General features: G+C 41.6%; 2 protein-coding genes across 4 annotated transcripts; one reads left to right on the top strand and one right to left on the bottom strand.

Moving 5' to 3' along the window:
- The first annotated feature begins 925 nt into the window (after positions 1-925).
- On the top strand, positions 926-7,721 carry LOC125709856 (calcium-binding protein 39-like). The gene is made up of 9 exons (XM_048978811.1): positions 926-1,119; positions 4,049-4,182; positions 5,080-5,244; positions 5,405-5,523; positions 5,652-5,820; positions 5,933-5,992; positions 6,476-6,541; positions 6,696-6,839; positions 7,042-7,721. The coding sequence occupies exons 2-9, from the start codon at positions 4,081-4,083 to the stop codon at positions 7,219-7,221; spliced, it is 1,005 nt and encodes a 334-aa protein (XP_048834768.1). The 5' UTR covers positions 926-1,119; positions 4,049-4,080; the 3' UTR covers positions 7,222-7,721.
- Positions 7,722-10,884: 3,163 nt separating this feature from the next.
- cdadc1 (cytidine and dCMP deaminase domain containing 1) lies at positions 10,885-17,879 on the bottom strand. 3 transcript variants are annotated; one of them, XM_048978814.1, is made up of 9 exons: positions 17,607-17,879; positions 14,950-15,062; positions 14,629-14,674; positions 12,808-13,401; positions 12,289-12,338; positions 11,992-12,161; positions 11,674-11,863; positions 11,338-11,389; positions 10,885-11,196 (listed from the first exon to the last, which is right to left on the bottom strand). In XM_048978814.1, the coding sequence occupies exons 1-9, from the start codon at positions 17,728-17,730 to the stop codon at positions 11,123-11,125; spliced, it is 1,413 nt and encodes a 470-aa protein (XP_048834771.1). In that variant the 5' UTR covers positions 17,731-17,879; the 3' UTR covers positions 10,885-11,122. The 3 variants fall into 3 exon arrangements, with proteins under 3 accessions (XP_048834771.1, XP_048834770.1, XP_048834769.1); XM_048978813.1 differs by having other exon boundaries at positions 14,596-14,674; XM_048978812.1 differs by having other exon boundaries at positions 14,497-14,674.
- Positions 17,880-20,518: the final 2,639 nt, after the last annotated feature.

The following is a 20,518-nucleotide window of genomic DNA, read 5'->3' on the forward strand; positions in this document are numbered from 1 at the left end:
CTGTTAAATAGCACATGTAATAATATTAAATTGTTTTTTTTCTTAGCAAATATACACTTAATACCCAGACAGACAGTCTTAGACATCGACTATCTAAGACCATCATACAGTACTGTTAATAGCACATGTCCTGTACTTTACATGTGAGCATCTATTCTGATTACTGGCACGGCCGGCATTTCAGCTCAGAGATACACTCTTGTTGACTGTGGAGAATTTTCAGGTGAACTATTAAGATTAAAACAGAAGATACATCAACAAACCCCTTTAACATCACCTTTGACCAGTCCAGTAGTGTTTTTTGAAGGAGTTCGATATACTACCTAGAAAGCTGCAAATGGAGAAAGATTTAATTGTAGTATTGCTATGAGAGCTCCTTAAACTTTGAGGAATAAGGTTTAAGATTTAACCTTATTTAACATTTTAATTTTTTTTGTGATCTGAATTTGTTAATTTCAGTTATTTCTCAGACCAAGTATACTACCTTATATTTACATATATTAACAGAAATATCAGTGTTAAGATCTTTTTGCATATGGAATTGTGAAGTGAGGATATAAAATGCCAATTTTGTTACGTACATGGGAAATGTTCATCACATCCTTTATATGAGACAAAAGTGCACATTATAAACACCTAACCTTTTTATCCAACGTTTTATTCTAATTCACTTGATGCGTGCACATCCATGGCGAAATATAATTAAGTTAATACCGATTTCTTATACACAGGAACATTTATATTGAGTTAACATCGGGCGTTGCTCAACAAGTAGTTTAATTTTTTTTTCTTTGGCGTGGTCACGTGATCCACTCATAAACTCATGTTATTGCGTTGTTTTTGTATTATTTCCAGCGCTGCAAATAACAGCCAAAATATGACAGTACTCAAATGTGAGACGGGAGCGCGATTTACTATCCCGTACAGTTGATCAGTCTCAGCGAAATTCTGCACTGGCCTCTTAAAAGAGTCCGCATCGCTCCGTTTGCTCATACGCACATTCCTCTGACGTTTATCCCAGTGTACACATCGCTGGCGTGACTAGAAAAAAAGAAAGACAAGAGAGACAAGCCAGACAACCGAGATATCCGAAAAAGACACAAAATATAACCTTGCGCTGTAAGTATTCATCATTCGAGAGACCGAAGTGGATCAGACCAAGCTGCCGGTTGATCATTTTATAACACGATGATGCCTGTGACACTTTAAAACTTGCGTCGAAAGAACATATAATAATAATAATAATAATAATAATAATAATAATAATAATAGGCGAGCATTCCTGTATTGTTTCTGTGTTGTCTTTGGTTTGTACTGTAGTAATTTAGGTGCGCTTTGCGCATGTCACGCTTCAGTGTCGGAGGAAGCACATCAGGACGCTTCAGTGTTAAAAGCAGGGGTCCCGATCGCGTTATTTGCTTATACAGGACGTATAAGACAGTGTTATAAGAGCCATACTTTATGGCTACCGTGCCAAGTCTGAATTGCAGTTAGGAAATAAAAAATAATTGCAAGTCATTTCGCATACAGATAATACACAGATACATTGTGTTGATATAACAATTTCTAGGGTGGGTGCTTGTTTTTCAGTTCATTCTGTAAATAAATCGGAAGGCTGAAGTCGGGCCATAGGACTGCAAATACAGTCGATTGCTTTTAGATAGTAGCGTCAGTGGCATCGCCTTGTTAAGATCGACGCATCGCCTGTTTGTAGCGCAGCAAACGTCATGGAGAGATACAGCCGGCGAGCTGAGTCGAAGCTCGCTATCTGACCTTCAATAAAACCTGAACTTCATTTCGCCTGTCCGCCCTAATCAGCGCCCTGTATAATTATCATCTTTTCCCTCTGTTTTCAGCTACGTATAGAATCTGAATTACAGTGCTGTAGTTATATTACTGCAGCTCTCGGCTGTTTCTTGACTAATACATGTTTGACTGGCTATGCTTAGTAAATCTATACAAATGCAAGCTATCATCCTAAGGCATTTTATTCTGTTTCAGAAGTAGCTTGTGATTTGTTTACTGTTGGACGGTAAAATACTATATGGACAAGTTTGTCTGGTATACTGACTAAAGACTTCTTTGATGTCTACAGACAATTTCCGTCCTGAGTTGTTGTGAGAAGATGCAAGTACTACTCTGTAAATTAAGTTTTTTTTTCTAAATTGAATTATAGATTATATCATTTTACTTCTCAGGTCTGTTTGAATGCTACATATCAAGTTGTTGACATCATCTTTAAACTTCAAGCCAACTGCAAAGCATTTCCTATTGGTGTTAAACCTGAAGAACTAGATTTAGCATGTAACCTAATCCTTGTGTTAAATATATCATTACCCTATAATACAATGGAAGATTTTAAGCTCTGTCAAACATAGAATACGTATTCCAACACTGTCAGCACTAAGGAAGTACTAAATTCAGAAGATGTGGCAATGCGGATGCCAAGGTATTTATCTCTCTCTACCAGCAGCCTTCGTCTCAGCAAAGCCAATGCAGCAACCTAATCTGACGTCTTTTCTTTGTGGGCACAGCTGTTAGCTGAAGGTGTGGAGATAGAGCCAGGAGCCCAGTAAAAATCCCTTGGCCATTATGCCCCAGCAAGAGCACCTAGCATTTCAACAGGGGTGTTATTGTATTAGCAGAAACTGTCCATGTGAATATTCTATTGCTGGTCTAGTGGCTGAAGACTTTAATATCTTTTCAGTTGTCATACTCATTCAGTGGATATACATTAATTGGTGTCATGCGTGCTTTGTTAAAGCTATGTTACAGTAGCTTAATCCTGAGCCTCATGGGAAGTGATATTATCAGCAGGAACATGCGAATGGCATGGATGGGGTGGAATGGCTTTCTTTGGTGGGGCTCTCAATGAATCCTTTGGACAGCGCCGCAGTGGAAAGATCGCCAGTGTTTACAGTGACCCACTCTTGGTGAGCACTCACACACACCCCACTGGACTCGAGGAGCGAATGCAATGCCCAGCTGCTCAGTACCGGTGATTACCTGTCACAAGGTATTTGCCTTGTTTTGTCAGTTGCCATTGAATCAAAACTTTTTCTCATAAATAAGCATAATCATATTACCCACTAGGGGGTGGCACACTGGCGCAGTGGTTAGCACTGTTGCCTCACACCTCTGGGACTAGGCTTTGAGTCTCCGCCTGGGTCACATGTGTGTGGAGTTTGCATGTTCTCCTCATGTCGTCGTGGGGTTTACTCCGAGTACTCCAGTTTCACCCCACAGTCCAAAAACATGCTGAGGTTGATTGGAGTTACCAAATTGCCCATAGGTGTGCATGTGTGAGTGAATGGTGTGTGAGTGAATGGTGTGTGAGTGTGCCCTGTGATGGATTGGTCCCCCATCCTGGGTTGTTCCCTGCCTTGCACTCACAGCCTCCACGATAGACTCCAGACCCCCCCTGTGACCCTGAATAATAAGCGGTTACAGAAAATGTATGGATGGAATATTACCTACTAATTTGAGATGTGCTCTCAGGGGACGAAGTAATTCTTGGTTGTTGATATTATGCTTGGATTGAGCAGAATCATTGAAAGTGCAGTTTGTTGTGAAGCTATGGAAAACTGACCATCAGTATTCTGCCTTAAAGAAGATGGATCACACCTCTATCTGTGGGACGCGGGCACTGCTGTAAACATCTTTGGTGTCTCAGTAACTTGGGTAAATTCTGAAACCTGCCATGCTGTTAAATACACAGTGAGTCTCTAGCCATTGTGAGTCTGGCTGAATCTATAAAATGACCTCGTGGTGTTCAGATTGTTAATGTCATGACGGTTGGATGTGTGCCATTGCATTAATCTGCCATTTTTCCCATGGACATTTTATAAGATTACCAGAGGTGAGCTGAAGTTCCTTTTAAAATTTTACAAAAATGCCAAACCCATTGTTGGATGCTAAAGATGTGCTACCTGTTTTTTTTTTTTATATGATTCTTCCTGTGGTGACTGTGGCCAGATTTATAATAGTTCATCTTGTACGCGATAATTTGGATTTGCCATAACACAGTGTCATCTCTGTGCCATCACAGGCTCTGAAGTGAGACACGGAGACACAGTAGCTATGCCGCTATTCGGTAAATCCCACAAGAATCCCACTGAGATCGCAAAAACGCTAAAAGAGAATATGGCCATCCTTGTCAAGCAGGACAAGAAGACTGAGAAGGTGCGCGAGAACCGTGGGGGGGCTTGGGTGCTTTGAGGGACCCCTTACTCGTGTGTAATTAATTAATTAATAGCTGTATAAAGTAAGTCTGTGTTTTGCTTGTTTAAGCACAAAGCAGGATGTCGTTTGGCTCACCTACCTGCTCATACAAGGACAGACGAAAGTCAATTCTCCCATTCTGTCTTCAGATTCTTCTGCCCGTTGAATCTGTTCAAATTTATAATGATCTCAATGTCTTTTTTTCACAGTATAATCGTGATAAGCCTGTGTCAAGCATGGAGGACACATAAATTATGCATCTACGTAATAGGAAATTAACATCAGAAGACATTTTACCAGCCAGCTAGTGATCCAAGACATGTCTATCGAGTGGCTTTATTATTACAATACATAGTGACAATAGTGACAGTGTTGCCTGTATTACTGTATAAATATTATAAGCTGAGAAGTTAACCTGAGAGTTTTCCCACCTTTGTAAAAGGGTGACATACGGCACACTCTGATACAGTGTTCAAAATATTACAGTAATCGTAGAAAGAAAATTAACAGTATATGTCAGTCTGCTACTTGTGATGCTGGTGCTCATTTCACGTTAATCTGAAATTAAGCCTTTTGTCATTTCAGTAGCTTCTATTGTACTCATTTCATTCACTTCCATTCAAATGTTTTCTTTTTAAAAGGATTTGCTAAGCTGCTTATATGAAAATGATCCTCTATACAGAATTCAGGTCCAGGGAGTAAACGTCCAGACCAAGATTTTGTTTCAACCAACCAGTTGACCATAAAGAGTCACAGTCACAGAGGACTCAACTGGTTGGTTGAAACAAAATCCCGGTCTGGACTTTTACTCTCTGGACCTGAATTCTGCTTTTATACATATGAATATGTTTTCTTCAGGCATCAGAGGAAGTATCCAAATGTCTTGTCGCAATGAAGGAAATCCTGTATGGAACCAACGACAAGGAGCCACACACTGAGTCCGTGGCCCAGCTTGCCCAGGAACTATACAACAGCGGCCTCCTCGTGTCGCTCATTGAAAATCTGCAAGTCATTGACTTTGAGGTGAGGTCTTACCCCAGGATGTGGCTGTTGGAGCCACTGGTCAGGATTGCTTTGCTCTCTCCGCTTGGTACCAGCACCCAACAATGTATTTAGATAACAGATGTAAAACAGTCAAAACTATGAACAGACCCTTGCTCTGTATTGCTTCCAAAATCTGCAGGGAAAAAAGGACGTGTGTCAGATCTTTAACAACATCCTTCGGAGGCAGATTGGAACCCGCAGCCCAACTGTGGAGTATTTCTGTTCTCACCAGGAGGTGCTCTTCATCCTTCTCAAAGGGTACATTTTCTAGTCTTATTCTTTTTCAATACTCCCTTGCAAATGTTGCATGAGTGCTTTTGGAATGCAGTGAAACATATTATCGTCAGAACAATTGAGGATCAAGATTGTGGGGTTTTATCCTGCAGATATGAGACACCTCAGGTGGCCCTGAATTGTGGCATCATGCTGCGGGAGTGTATCCGGCACGAGCCCCTCGCCCGCATCATCCTGTACTCAGAACACTTCCGGGATTTCTTCAGTTATGTGGAAATGTCAATCTTCGACATCGCATCTGATGCCTTCGCCACCTTCAAGGTCAGCAGTCCTAATTGGTAGATGACCTGTATTGACGAATCACCTTTTTCATGGGTCTTAGTTAATTTTCGATCAGAAAATTCTGTTCACCAACTTTAATTTTATTTTACAGGATTTACTAACAAGGCACAAGGTCCTAGTAGCAGAATTTTTAGAGCAAAACTATGAAACGGTATGTATGAGGGTTACTTCATGAAAAATGAATAAAAAAACATCTGCCTGGGGAGAAGTGTAAACACGAAATTAAAGCTGCCATCCACATAGGCCCAGCTGGGTAAAATGACCTGCCATTTGGGGGGCCCTTATGCACATTTAGTAGAATCCTTATTTAACCATGACAAAATGATATACATTATGATAAAATGTCAGATTTCCTAAAGCAAATGTGTGAAGTGATTGAGATGCAATTTAAAAATAATAACCCGGCATTTACTTAATGTTCTTGCAGTGGCTGGTAATACCCGACTTTTACTTTGGATGTGAACAAATATGCACAAGTATTACGTTCAGCTTTTAAATGTGAGAAAAAAGCAAAAATATGAATAAGCTACAGCTGTTCCTTTCCTGCAGCGGAAAGGTGGCTGAACAGCGGTAGCATGGTCCGGAAAAACAAAATTCAAACTGAATAAAATATATTTGTTTTATATTATTACAGATTTTTGGGGACTATGAAAAACTGCTGCATTCAGAGAACTATGTGACAAAGAGGCAGTCATTGAAGGTATTAATAATACTATTTACATGTTTACTAATAAGATACGTGTACGTACTACAATATAAAGGCCTGAAGTAGAGAACAGAGTAAATTATATTCTTACTTATGGTGTGTGAATTGAGTACACTGTGCACCGCTACGTTCTGGCTGTGTGCTGTAGCTCCTGGGAGAGCTGTTGCTGGACAGACACAACTTCTCAGTGATGACATGCTACATTAGCAAGCCCGAAAACCTGAAACTCATGATGAATCTGCTGAGGGACAAGAGCCCCAACATCCAGTTTGAGGCCTTCCATGTCTTCAAGGTAGAGCATAATCCTGACATGCTATTATTGTCAATATGGTTTCCAAGTTTACTCTTAGAAAACTATAATCTTTGGTCCATGTGTGTTCTTGTGTCTGAGATCAGTTTTGATCTGGGTTCCTAAGGCAAGTTTTTGGTTTTCATTAGATTAATTTAGATTAATTCTTTTTTTTCCCTTGATCTTTCCTACTTATCTCCCCCAGGTGTTTGTGGCCAACCCAAATAAAACACAGCCAATCGTGGACATTCTTCTTAAGAACCAAACCAAGCTAATCAACTTCCTCAGCAACTTCCAGAAAGACCGTGCAGACGACGAGCAGTTCAATGACGAGAAGACCTACCTCATCAAACAGATACGGGACTTAAAGAAACCTGCTTCATAGAAGCGTTCTTTTTGTTTGGAATTTACCAATAATAGTATATATCAAAATTCTATTTAAAGTCTTTGAAACATTTATATGTTCCTTAAATAGCCTGCAGGAAGTGGCAGTTTTCCATCAATCTCACTGTCATGAGGAACATTTATCACAAGTGTAGTAGGAGTGTTACCATTGCTGTCATTTTTTTCACATGAAAGGTGATTCCTTTCGGAGGGCAAACCAAAGGTTATAACATCCTCAGTGGAAGCTTTATTTCCCTTCATAAGTGGCTCGTTGAATGATGGCATCGAAGTCCTTACGTAGAAATGTACATTTCAGATATGGACTATTTAAAATAACTGACTGCTTAATATTCCATAATGAAATGCAAAATGTAGGTAAGAAGTGCAAGGAATGAATGATTCAGCAGATTGCTAGTATGTATCTTTGCGGAGTTTGCACTGTGGTTTTATTGTTTGAAACATGGTATCATTCATCAATCATTTTTTATTATGCATTCACAATTTTCTTTTCTCTGAGTTTATTGCTGTGTTGATATGGTTGATACTTTCACTAGTTATTAATATTATCCCAACAAAAGAGAAGTCCTTCATTTAAATTCATTTAAATCTTTCGCTTCACACATCCATCAGTCATGCAGAAGCAGTGAAAAATTTTGACCACATTTAGCAGTTTGTTTTTGAAAAATAAGTGAGAGTTAATGTGTTGAAATCCACGCCACCCACCAAAAACAGTAGTGAAGAAGATTAAAATATCCAGTCAAACACATATATATGTTACTTCGGCAGAATGCGATCAAATTATAATTATGAAAAGTGCAATTCTAATATTGTTGGGGAAAGCGCCCGGCGTTTCCACCCCAACTCCACATTTATGAGACACACACAGGTTACAGTTTTACTTGCAAGGGTACCCACACTCTCTGTAATGCAAACTACAGCAGAATGTGTTACAAAGGGTGGTTCCCCTTGACTCCTTTATTTATAGTCAGTGGGAGGCGCAAGAGTCATACAGAATAGGGAGGTGAGAGAAAGTTCTGGTTTTGCTAAGGTGGGAATGCTATTATTAATATAATCTAAAGTATGAGGCTAGGGGAAAACAAAATAATATATATACATATTTACATTCATTGCTGATCATACAGGAGTGATAACAAAATGATTAATAACAGTTTCTTCAACCTAACAAATATTAATACTTATATTAGTAGTTGTATTTTTTTCTATTTATGTTTTTGCCATACTTTCTGATTTGGAACACAGGTGTGAATTGTAATTCTGTTAATTTAAGTTTTATTGTCATGAAAGCCATTTAAACATAGTTCAGAGATATTTAAAGGCAGCATTGTTATTTAACAAGTTTCCCATTCCTGTAAAGCAGGGATGGGGAACCTGTACCATGGAGAGTTGAGGGGGGTTGCTGGTTTTTGAGACGACCTCTCAATCAGTCAAGAACCGCTGTTTTATTATTGGCTGAACGGGTTCTCCACTCCTGCTCTAAGGAATGTGTTAAAATAATTTCTGACTGGCATTTATGTGTTTGATTTAAGAAGAAATAGACCATTTTGGGATTTGATTGCCTTTTGGCAGGAAACTGAGGGAATTGTGAGTGAAGGTGATGTGGACGACAGGTGATGTGGACGACAGGTACATTTCCAAACCTCCAAGGACCAACGGTTTCTTGGCATTCCATATTTAAATAGGCCTTATAAGACTCTTCTGAAATTGATTTGATCCAACGTGGGGTTTAACTCAATTATGTGGATCTAATGTGTGGTTTATTATACTAGCTATAAATATTTAATTAGCAACTGTATTCCTTGGTCTCAAGAACCAAGAAGAAGTATTAGACATGTATAAGATATTTAAAATGACATTCATACTTTCAATTAGGAATGACAGGTAAACCTTCCAAGAATGTTGGTAGAGCTATCATGAATCGTTCAGGGTGTGAACCTGGAAAAAGTTGGTGTACTTCAATTACTCTGGCTAGGTAATGCTGCCGTTTTGCATCTACTAGCAGGTTAAAATCAGAGTTTGTTGTATTTCTTCTTACTGATGAAAGAATCCGTTTTAAGTATAAATGTTGATTTAATTTTAACTTTTTACATATAACTATAAGATGCGGCTTAAAATAACATTTCCCTGTTCTGCACCACTCAAATTACAAGAAAATGTAATACATTCTTGATTGAGGTGTGAGTTTTCCACTCGCACTTACTTGGTCGTATGGGGGATGCAGGCGAATAAATGGTGAATAAACTTAATGTTACGTTCGTCTGTCACTCGTATTATGTTGGTAGTCTGGTGACAGTATTTTATTGATATTCAAACCAAAGGCGTTTATTTTTCACGTTTTTTCATCCACCAAAGACATATTATTTATTACTAAAAGGGATGTAAACATTTTAAAAGGAATTACCGTTTTTTTTGGACATGCAGTGGTCAGTTTGCTTCCCCAAACCACACGATGGTCATCGCCTCCCCATTCAAAACTACTCGGCTCCTCGTTATTGGCTAAGATCCTACCGGAAGTAATTCATTAACCAATGAAGTACTTTGGCTTTTATTTTCAACCATGTGCTTCCGGCTGGCACATTTTTCGTTTGCTTCAGCTTGGGAATTTCAAATGTTCTTCTTCTCGGCAAACTATCGTTTGTCAATTGATATCGATGGAACGTTAAGGCCCCACAGCTTTGCTGCTAAATTAATCGTGTCAACAGCACCAGTTTTATTTTAGTGTGGTGGAAGTATCGGCGGTGTCATTGGGAAGCTAAAGGCAGGGAAACTCGTGTTGGATCGGATTTCGAAAGTATAAGCCATGACCAGCATTAAAAAAATCATCGTGCTGAACACTGGTAATAATTAACACTGAGCATGTACAGTGGGGCTCAACTGTCTGAGACCATATGGTACACGCTGTCATTAAAGTAAAAGGAGGAAATATCCATCCATTCTGAAGTTCGTGTATACGAGATTCAGCTTATGAGTCAAATTATGCTTATTTGTAATGAAAATATATGGTATTACATAAGAAAATCGTGCAAAATTGCTGTATTTTCACAAATTGCTTTAGACAATTGACCCACACTAGTAGGCATATTAAAGTATACTGAGTTAGATATTCTAATATCTGAAACGCAGTTACACTAATCATAAATATACAAATTTTAATACAAAGTTTGAATTACATGCATCGTTAACCGTTTGCACAATTCCCCACATTCAATGCAGCCTTTTTTTATGATCAAGTCAAAATTAATGACTGCACATCTGTAGTTGTGCAGATTGAAATGCAGTTAGGTAAGCTTTACCTGTGTGGTTTATGCATGTATACATTTTCTGGATAAATAACACTTAAGTCAGTGTTCGCGTAGTTTTTGTTTAACAAAGGACATTTGTAACATTAGCCTCTTTATTGTACAACTACATGATCCTGCATAAAACTACATAAAAACATTTCATATCAAAGAGCAATAGTGAACTCAGCTGCTGTGCTTAAATGTCTTTTTGACATTGTTATTATATATTTGATCCTTTCGGTTTATTTAAAATCAGTTTACTGAAATGTTACATAGGATGAGTTAAAATAACTGGGGTGACAAACCAGGTCGTCAGTCTGGTCGAATGAAAATGTTTAAATGCAGAAAGTGACATTTGACATGTTTGTTTCATGGCTGAATATAAACACATGCCTTGTACAAAGCACTCAGTGTGTAACCCTTTGTTTCAGAGGTTTGCCTGCTTGCTTTGAGGTTTCTGTCCACTTCACCGTGCGCTGTAAACAATTCCTGAGCACGATTCCGACACTCAGTAAATATCCCAAATATCCTGAGGACTAGAATCCAAAAAGACCTTTAGTGTTGGAATATGCCAGGTTCTTCAAGTCATTTTTTTGCTGATATTTAAAAACACTGCCTCTTACTCGGCAGGGGGTCATTCCCCTGTGTCTCTCTGCTGTGTTTCCCCATGCAGCCATCTGCAATTAGAAATGAAGGGTCAGTAAGCTACTTTTTCGTACTCATGTCAAAATGTAAGCAAATCTGTGGAACCTGGACTGTGTGCAGAAAAGCACAGCGTCCTGCACTGTCAGCCCTCAGATCATAATAAAAGTACTTACTGGACAAACAAGAATTCAGCTGCCCTGGACAAACTTGCGAATTCCTCTGCCACTACAAAGGGAGATACAGTTCTTACATTATATACCTTATCACTCAATAGCTAGTTTAATCAATTCTAGCCAATACTGCACAAGAAACAAGCACACGCCGGCACTGTGATCTGATAGCGCTCAACACTTGCAACTAGGGCTGCAACAATTATTCAACAACCACGATAGTCAGTAATAAAGAAATAGTTGATAGACACCTGTCTTTTGGCCCACCTAATTGGTTAGTTGTTCACTTGATCACACGATCGATTATCAAAATAATCATTGTTGTGCAGCCCTACTTACAACAAACTTCTGCACTCCCTGGAGATTCTCAAACTGGAGGTATGAGATGTCATGCTTGTCTTTGCCACTGTCCATATCTGAAGTGTATATCTGCTTGACGCCGGCCCCCTTAATCAAAGGCACACACTCGTCACATGGGCATTTCGTGACAAAGATCGTCGTGTTTTCGTCCTCCCTGAGCTCCGCACACCTGCACCATACAAGGAAAAATGACACTGTTCACACTTCATCATCACACGTGCATCACAGGCCCGGCGTCTGTATGCTTCGCTCATTTCCTGCATTCCTGCATCTGAGCCATCAGCTCAAGTTCTGCACCTGAAAGTCAGTGCGTTCTGCTCAGCGTGGATGATATATCTGTACTTCCTGCTGTGCCGGTCCTGCTGCTTGTCGTCCATCTGGGGGAATTCGGCGTACTCTGAGCCCACTGGGTAGGCGTTGTACCCAGAGCCCACGAGGTACATGCGCCCTGTCCCATCGCAGGTCCCCTACAATTGGGCATGTATGTTACACTGAAGAATCCTTGCAGTCTAATGATCATTATACACCACGATACAGATACAGGATACATATCACACACCCGCATAATAAAATCCATTCATATTGTTTACTCACAGATTTCCCTTCCGCCCATATAACAGCACCAACCCCCACTTTTGGATCATCTGTAAAGTAAGGACAAAGACATTTTGCAATACTTACATTAGTGACACACTGAATATTAAATATTAGTATTATATCAAATTAATTTAAAAATGGAACTACATAAAAATCCATTTCTCTAGACCTCAAATTCAAAGCATAGCAATTTGTTTTATACGATTTCTACACATTATTTAGCAGTCATATAGCCTAATCTGTTCTGTAGTACTAAAGAGTAATATTATGAATGGAAATAAAAACTGAAATGTATCTATTGATACCAATATCAGAAAGACGACACATGCAAAGGGTATAAAATGCAATTTCTTGACTTCAACACGGAGAAATAAAGAAACTGAGAAATTGAGGTCATGTAATGAGTCGCGATAAAATTAAAAATTTTTCTCCAGGCAGAAGGACATTTATCTGGATACTTCTCTATTGGGTCATGATTATCAAAGATAAAGGCAGGAGGAGTGGCGTTGGCCTCACCAGTTCTGAATGCCAGCAGCTGGGCTTGTATGATGCAATGTTTAGCCACCTCCTGCGACAGCGGCCTGCCAGGCTGTGCAGGGCCATTGTCATAGAAGCCATAACGTTGGCCGTGATCCAGGAAGCTGGACGCCACAGAGGCCAGGACTGTAATCAGGTCCCTCATGTTCTGCCGCAGGTTGCTGAAATAGGGCTCTATGCAGAAGTTCTCCAGCCCCATTTTGCTAAGGATGCCACGGTGCTCTGACTGGTCTTGAACAAAGAACGCTCTGTTGAAATGATCCAGATTGTGCTTCTGCTGCTCCCTAAAGAGCTCCCCCACATCCAGGCAACGATCATCCCGAGCAATCCTGCCCAGGAATTCAGAGTCTTTGGAGGTTTCCTCCACAAACTGCTGCATGCCACTGGGTAGCGCCTGGAGGAGGACGCAGATGTGTGGCCGGCTGTTGGACTTCAGCCTCTCCGCTGCCTTGGCGTCCAGCACGGCCTCCTGGGACCTGCACCCTAGCCTGCAGTCGTGGTTGCTGTCACCAGAACCTGTCAGGAGGCTCATCTCTGGGTCGCCTGGCCAGTAAGATATCTGATGGACTCCAGCTGAAATGGAAAGCAAAACAGCTAATGGAATTTCCATTTCGATGTACAGATGTTCCTCTACTTACAACTTACGAACTTTCAGACATACGAACAAAGAGGACTGTAAGTCCAAATTGTGTTTATTGGGCTCCCGTTTCCTGTCCTCAACATCAATTTTCTTTCTGCACACCAATTCCACCTAGTACGACTTCCGGCCGCTACTCCTGCCACGCAGCAGCGTAGTGTGCGTACTCCCAGCATCCTAGTTCTTTGTACTTGCGTATACCCTTAAAATGATTTTGAATAACGACTTACGAACATTTCAAGTTACGAACGGCCATTCGGAACATATCTCATTTGTAAGTAGAGGAGTGTATGTATTTCCTGATTAATTGTAGTTAATTTCGTATAAATCCCTGGTCCTTATTTCTACCATTCCTTTCGGATTCATGAAGTGTTGTGTTTTACTGAGATTATACATTCAATGTAAATGGGGGGGGGGTGTTCCTCACCCACCTCAGAATGCTTCAATTAGCTGGTTAACTTGCAGAACATGCTGCTTCAGCAAGTACTAATATGAGGAAGGTGTTTATTTAATATTTAATGTAGTGACTGCTTGTGGCCAGCAGGGGGGCTCAAACACAAATGCATGGTTTATGTCAGTGGTTTTCAGTCCTGTTCCTGGTACCCCCTTGCCAGAATGTTTTCATTCCAACTCTACCTTAATTAGTCTTATATGGTCCTTAATAGGCTAATAATGAATGTGCTAGGTTGACAGCAGTGTGGGTTGGAATGAAAACATTCTGGCAGAGAGGCTGTCAGGAACAGGATTGAGAGCTACTGGTTTGTGCTGGTAAACAATGCCTCTGAATCTAAGCACACCATAATCACATGCATTCCGCATGAGTTTGTTCCTTCAGTTGAAAGACATGAAGTTAAACTGACATTTCTAAATTGCCCGTTCAATATGATGTACATAGAGAATATGTCAGTGTGTGTATAAGCCCTGTGATGGACTGACATGCCATCCAGGCTGTTTCACTGCATTGTATCTTTAATTACAGCACATCCAAATAAAACAAAGACATTAAATCAGTAAGAAGAGCGGCCCAATACCATTGATGATCATCTTCAGGCACGTGGAGCAGGGCTTTCTAGAAAAGTAGAGGTCACAACCCCTGAGTCTAGGCCCATGCTTAATCACGGCGATCTGACCTGCATGCAGGTTCGCGCTAGAGCAATGCAGACCTGTGACACTGCGTTCCTGAACCACCACCAGCCCTGTGCTTCGGACCTGAAGGATGAAAAAGGTGACAGTAGCTGCTCAGGGTCATCAGAATGTGCCAGCAGATGTCTGTGTCTGGACTTCAGTGTAGAAAAACAGAAGAAAAACGATTCCGATTGTATGTAACCCCCCACTTTGTGTGTTGAAGGTCTCTGTGACTTTCTTCTAACACAGCTGTGTTCTGTAACCTAACATTCAGTTTGGATTAAAGCTTTATCAGAATGCGTAAATGCAGCTAAGGACATTAGACAGAACTGCTTCCCTGCAACATCTGCCTGTTTTACCTGCCATCTTTCAGTTTGTTTTGGGAAACCTTCTTTCTCCTTTCTGGGGAAAAGTTCCATCCAGAGACTCAGTAACGTGAACAAATTAACTTTGGAAAGTCTGGGTCCGTGACCTGAAAAACAGCACAAAGACTAAGTTGCTCAAAATTGTCACTAAAACACTTTGTAACAATAATGATAGATATGTTACTGATCCCCATGGGAAAATTGTCTTTATGCCTCCCTCAACTTGCTCTTTGTAGAGTAAGCTGTCTGCAAAGGGCTGTCACTTGCAGTAGTCTTGCTACAAAGGGCCTTGGTGAAGGACCCACAGACATGCTGAGGTTAGGTTTGAACCAATGACCTTTTAACTACAGGCACAGAGGTTTAGCCCACTGCACCATACACTGACTCCTATCAATATATGGATTCAAGAAATCTCTGAAGATGCCAGTCTTAAACTGTGCGATGCTACTGTTCAAGAAGTCTCCGATTCCTTGAGAGGTAAAGGAGATTTGCTCTGCGCTCCAGAACTTCCCACAAAGGTTCAACGATGTTTATATTGTGGTGATTGGGGAGGCCGTGGAAGCCGTTTGATTTCATTGTGGTGTTCATAAAGCCAATGTTGAGTTTGTTTAGTGGTATGTATGGGGGCGGCATCATTATGATTTGGGAATTGGCATGAGGGAACAGCTTTGCACCACAGGGAGCACCTGGGCCTGTAAAATAGCCTCATATTCTTCTGCTGTTATACAAACAGGCAGAACAATCATTAGTTCTAAACTCTCCCAGAAGTTGACCACCCATACAAACACATAGTTGGTTGAGGGCTTTCTACTAGCTATCAACTATCCTGCTAAGTGGCCCTCTATCACTGTTGGTGAGGACCAGTTATACCTCTATGCATCTGTGTTCGGTATGTGATTTCTGAGACGATTACTGTGATTGGTGTAATCCAGGCACTGGCTATAAGCTTGGAAACAGTGCTCACCGCTATTGTGTCATACTGCATTGAAGGCATGTCAGTGGGCTTATTGTGAGTACAGTTCAATTCCATTTATTTTAATATGACGCCTTTCAAATGAGAGCTGCCGCAAGGCGCATTACATTGTAGTACATTATTACATATACACAGAATAATACAGGAACAAGGAAGAGGGAGGGAGGGGAGGAAAGAAAGAGAAAAAGAAAGAGAAAAATGAAAATAAAGAAACTCCCAAGTAGGGAGGAAAAACCTCTGGAGATCCAAGGGCAGCAGTCAGGTCTATTTCACAAATAACGCTTCCTGTTAATTGACGTGCCTCTACAGCATTTGGAATTGTGATGTAGTTACTTCAAAGTTAAAGTCTTTATGAATGTGGTGTTTCCTGTATTTTTTTTTACTATGTTGAAGGCACAGATTTCAATTCACCTTCAATTTTAAAATATCACAGTATTTTCCAAAATATGCAGACTGAGATGTCAATGTCCACTGGACCTTCAGTTTCTGACCGTGGGGGGAAACCGAAGTACCCGGAGGAAACCCCACGACGACATCGGGAGAACATGTAAACTCCGCACACATGTAACCATGATCCCGCTGCAAGCACGTTATTGCATGGATGTGCGCACTAACGGAGTGCAGACAAGGTCCAAGTGGCAGAGCAAGATCCGATGAATGCTGTAGGCAGGGATCTCAAGTGTCACGCATTGACCGTGAGACATATTGCGCCCCTAAGCAGATATAATCTCACTCCAAACTTTTGATGAACTTGAAAGCCCGGGTAAAATACAAATAAAAGCTGTGTCCTATTATGATTGCGATCGTTCCCTCCAGTAACCAACCAATGACTAATAAAACGACTTGTTCAAATAAAAGATTATTGTTGCAATGTTTACTGTATTCTTGTTGTTGCTGAAATTGATTTATAAACATACTGGTTTCGAAAAAGTATTGTTCAGGAGCCAGTATTGAGATCAAGGTATCGTTCTGGTACTGGTATTGAACATTTTTTGAAGGACGCCCAGCCCTACCTGTATGCTACATTTCTACGGTCAATTCAGTACGCAGCGACTGAGTACAGATTAATTACACATTGGCAATAATTATTTGTATTTTGACAGACGACTGCCTTCACGGTGTTAAACAGATGGGTCTTTGCCAGTAACATTTAGCATTTACGCATGTCTGAAAACTAAAGTGTACAATATTTGCTGTGATGAGATTTTACAGGGTGTCAGAGGTACACAAATGGGGGCCACACCTCCTGGCATGGGGGGTAAAATGACTGCGCTGCTCTCTGTGGCGTCTGCATGTTAATCCCACTGGGTCTCCGCCCAGTAAAAGTTCATTCTAGATGGCATCTGTCATCTGCCTATAGTGTATAAACATGCCCTGAAATGAACAGGAATTCTGTCCAGAGTGTAGAACAGCCCTCTTCTGCCTAAGATAAGCTCCAGACCTCTCGACTATCTTAACCGCCATAATCGCTCAAAGACAAATAATAACATAATTCAGGACTATATAACACAAATAAATGTTATAGTCTGATTTATGGAACAGTGAACCACGTGAGACCTAATTCAAATCCATTGATATTGACCTTTATTTTCTGAAACAGTTCTGTTTGGCTTTGTTCTGTTTGTTTGTTTTCTGTAACACCGAAACCCCGTAACGTCCTACTGGCCGCCGCTCTCACCTCGCACTTTGGCATCTGTTTGCGTGCTCGCCTCCCTCATGTCACTGCGCCCTTTGCCAAAGCGATCGCCGACGCGGCGTTTCCCCGGATCTGTGTCATTGCAGCGAGACTCCGACGTGGCCATTCAGTAACAACGCACTCATTGATTAAAATATCGTCTCCTTTGAAATCTTTATTTTTTTGTCCGCACTGCTTTTTAAATGAATCGACAAATTTAGACCATTAACGTCAGACCACTTCGACTGCTTCCTAGTTCGTGTGACGTCGGCAAGCGAAGGCGGAACCGCGGTCAGCAAATCGGCGGACGACTGAGAAACGGCGCTTGCTTGGCGTTACGTCACCAACAGGGAGACCCGTCTGCTGTGGGGTTGGGGACGCCAACTCTCACGCAAGAAATCTTACGCAAATTTATATTGTTATTCCATTATAAACCTACATCAAAAGCGTCGGAGTAGGTTGCAAACCCTACACACTAGAAGGTAGCAGAACTGTTACAATGTAAATCCGCAAGCAGACTAACCTCAAAATTAAAATCTCGCGTCAACCCTGGGGATGGCAGTCGGGCTGAGACAGGGTGGGGTCATTAAATACGAGCAATAACCCGGAGTCATGCTAGCATGGTTTGGATAATGAGGCAGAGAAATATTTTCAAGACCTTTCATTTGGACGTGCCCAGTAAATGCAACAAAATGACGCGAATAGAAAGGTCCCTGATTGAAAGTGCTTTGCTTCCCACCTCACAATGTCACCCTGTAAAAATAACGTACTGCTCACTGCTTAAGTATAAATGAACAATATCACATGATTTATGATAATGGACAATAGTGGGTCGCCTATGAATGCAGTGCCATGTTGAATCAAAACTACGTATGTTACTGGAATAGAAGCATGGGGCACAAGACCTCAGGCATACAAGTAAATGGAAAGGTGTATCATGGGTAGGACTAGCTAGTTCCTGTCTCAACACCTCCTCCTGTATCCTGGCTACAAGTACCAGCAGGATTGAGTGCTGGTTTGCATACTTTGTCTCTATGAACCAGGGATGCCAGCTCTCACACATCTGGCATGAGACACCTTCAGACTCTGACACTCACACCAGACATCTTACTGAAAATCCATATTATTCCATTATAGACCTAAAATTAGCTACATCAGAAATGCTGGGGTAGTCTGCAAACCCTACAGACTATTTACAAAGTAATAGAACTGTTACATACATGTAAATGCGTGTGTAGACTTGTCTCGCATTGAAAATCTCATGCCAGCCAGCTGACCGAAGTTGGTAACCCTGTATAAACACACATCTGAAGTTCGGAGCCAACGTTCTGTTTGCCAAATATGGGTGTGTGCTGGATGCAAAGAAAGAGTTTGGACAATAGTATGTTGGAACCAGCTTGCATCTCTCACTTACCAATAGTGTGTGGTTATTACCTTTATAGGATAATTAAACACAATGGAATTAAACACAGCTGATTTCCATCCATCCATCCATTTTCCAAACCGCTTATCCTACTGGGTCGCAGGGGGTCCCAGTAGGGAAGCAATGGGCAAGTGGCAGGGAACAACCCAGGATGGGGGGCCAGCCCATCGCAGTGCACACTCACACACCATTCACTCACACATGCACTCTATGGGCAATTTAGCAACTCCAATTAGCCTCAGCATGTTTTTGGACTGTGGGGGGAAACCGGAGTACCCGGAGGAAACCCCACAACGACATGGGGAGAACATACAAACTCCACACACATGTGACCCAGGCGGACACTCGAACCCGGGTCCCAGAGGTGTGAGGCAACAGTGCTAACCACTGCACCACCATGCCGCCCCCACAGCTGATTTAGCCCATATATTATCATAAATTGTAATACCAACTGCACCTGTGTGACTTTATGTGCACCATTGGTGATTAAAATGACACCATGTGCTAAGCATAGATCAAGAAGATGGAAGACAAGTACAGTAGAACCCATGAATTGGAGGAGCAGTGGCTCTACTTTGAGCTCCTCACCCTCTCTCTAAGGCTGAGGTCAGACACTCTGTGGAGGAAACTCAATTTGGACTTGTATCTGCAATCTTCTTTAGGTCACTACCAAGAGCTCATGACCGAAGGTGAGGGTAGGAACGTAAACTGACTGGCAAATCGAGTTTCGCCGTCCAGCTCAACTCCCTCTTCACTACGACGGAACAGTACAGCGTCCTCATTACTGCTGATGCTGCACCAATGCTTCTGTCCATCTCCCACTCTCTTCTTCAAGACCCTGAGGTCCACCCTTTTCCATCCACCCTTTTCCGGTAGAGAACCATGGCCTCAGACTTGGAGGTGCTGATCCTCATCCCAGCCGCCCCACACTCTGCTGCAAACCGCCCCAGTGCATGCTGGGGCCAACAGGACCACGTCATCCGCAAAAAGCAAAGACAAGATCCTAAGGCCCCTGATCTTGACCCCCTCCTCCCCTTGGCTATGCCTAGAAATTCTGTCCATAAAAATTACAAGCAGAATCGGTGACAAACGGCAGCCTTGATGGAGCCCAAAACCCACCGGGAACAAGTCCGACTTATTGCTGGAAATGTGAACCGAGGCCTGAAGGCTCGCAGCAATGAACCCCATACCCCATACTCCTGAGGCACCCCCCCACAGGACCCCCACAAGTCCACAAACAGATGTAGACTGGTTTGGCAAAACCCCATGAACCCTCCAGTATCCTTGTGAGGGTGAAGAGCTGGTTCAATGTTCCACGGCCAGAATGGAATCCATATTGTTCCTCCGGAATCTGAGGTTTGACCAGTGGTTGGGCCCTCCTCTCCAGGGCCCCTGCATAGACCTTCCCAGGGAGGCTGAGGAATGTGATACCCCTGAAGGTGGGACACTTCTTCTGGACCCCTTTCTTAAAGCCAAGACAGCCCAAACACAT

The sequence above is a fragment of the Brienomyrus brachyistius genome, chromosome 16 (genome assembly GCF_023856365.1).
Source record: "Brienomyrus brachyistius isolate T26 chromosome 16, BBRACH_0.4, whole genome shotgun sequence".
Taxonomy (NCBI): domain Eukaryota; kingdom Metazoa; phylum Chordata; class Actinopteri; order Osteoglossiformes; family Mormyridae; genus Brienomyrus; species Brienomyrus brachyistius.

Coding starts and splice junctions, on each gene's coding strand:
- LOC125709856 (XM_048978811.1), top strand. CDS start 4,081: ATGCCGCTATTCGGTAAATCCCACAAGAATCCCACTGAGATCGCAAAA. Junction 5,993..6,475: donor TAGAGCAAAACTATGAAACG/GTATGTATGAGG, acceptor ATATTATTACAG/ATTTTTGGGGACTATGAAAA. Junction 6,840..7,041: donor AGGCCTTCCATGTCTTCAAG/GTAGAGCATAAT, acceptor TATCTCCCCCAG/GTGTTTGTGGCCAACCCAAA.
- cdadc1 (XM_048978812.1), bottom strand. CDS start 17,730: ATGGCCACGTCGGAGTCTCGCTGCAATGACACAGATCCGGGGAAACGC. Junction 12,339..12,807: donor GCTGCTGGCATTCAGAACTG/GTGAGGCCAACG, acceptor CTTACTTTACAG/ATGATCCAAAAGTGGGGGTT. Junction 11,390..11,673: donor AGGGAGTGCAGAAGTTTGTT/GTAAGTAGGGCT, acceptor CTCCCTTTGTAG/TGGCAGAGGAATTCGCAAGT.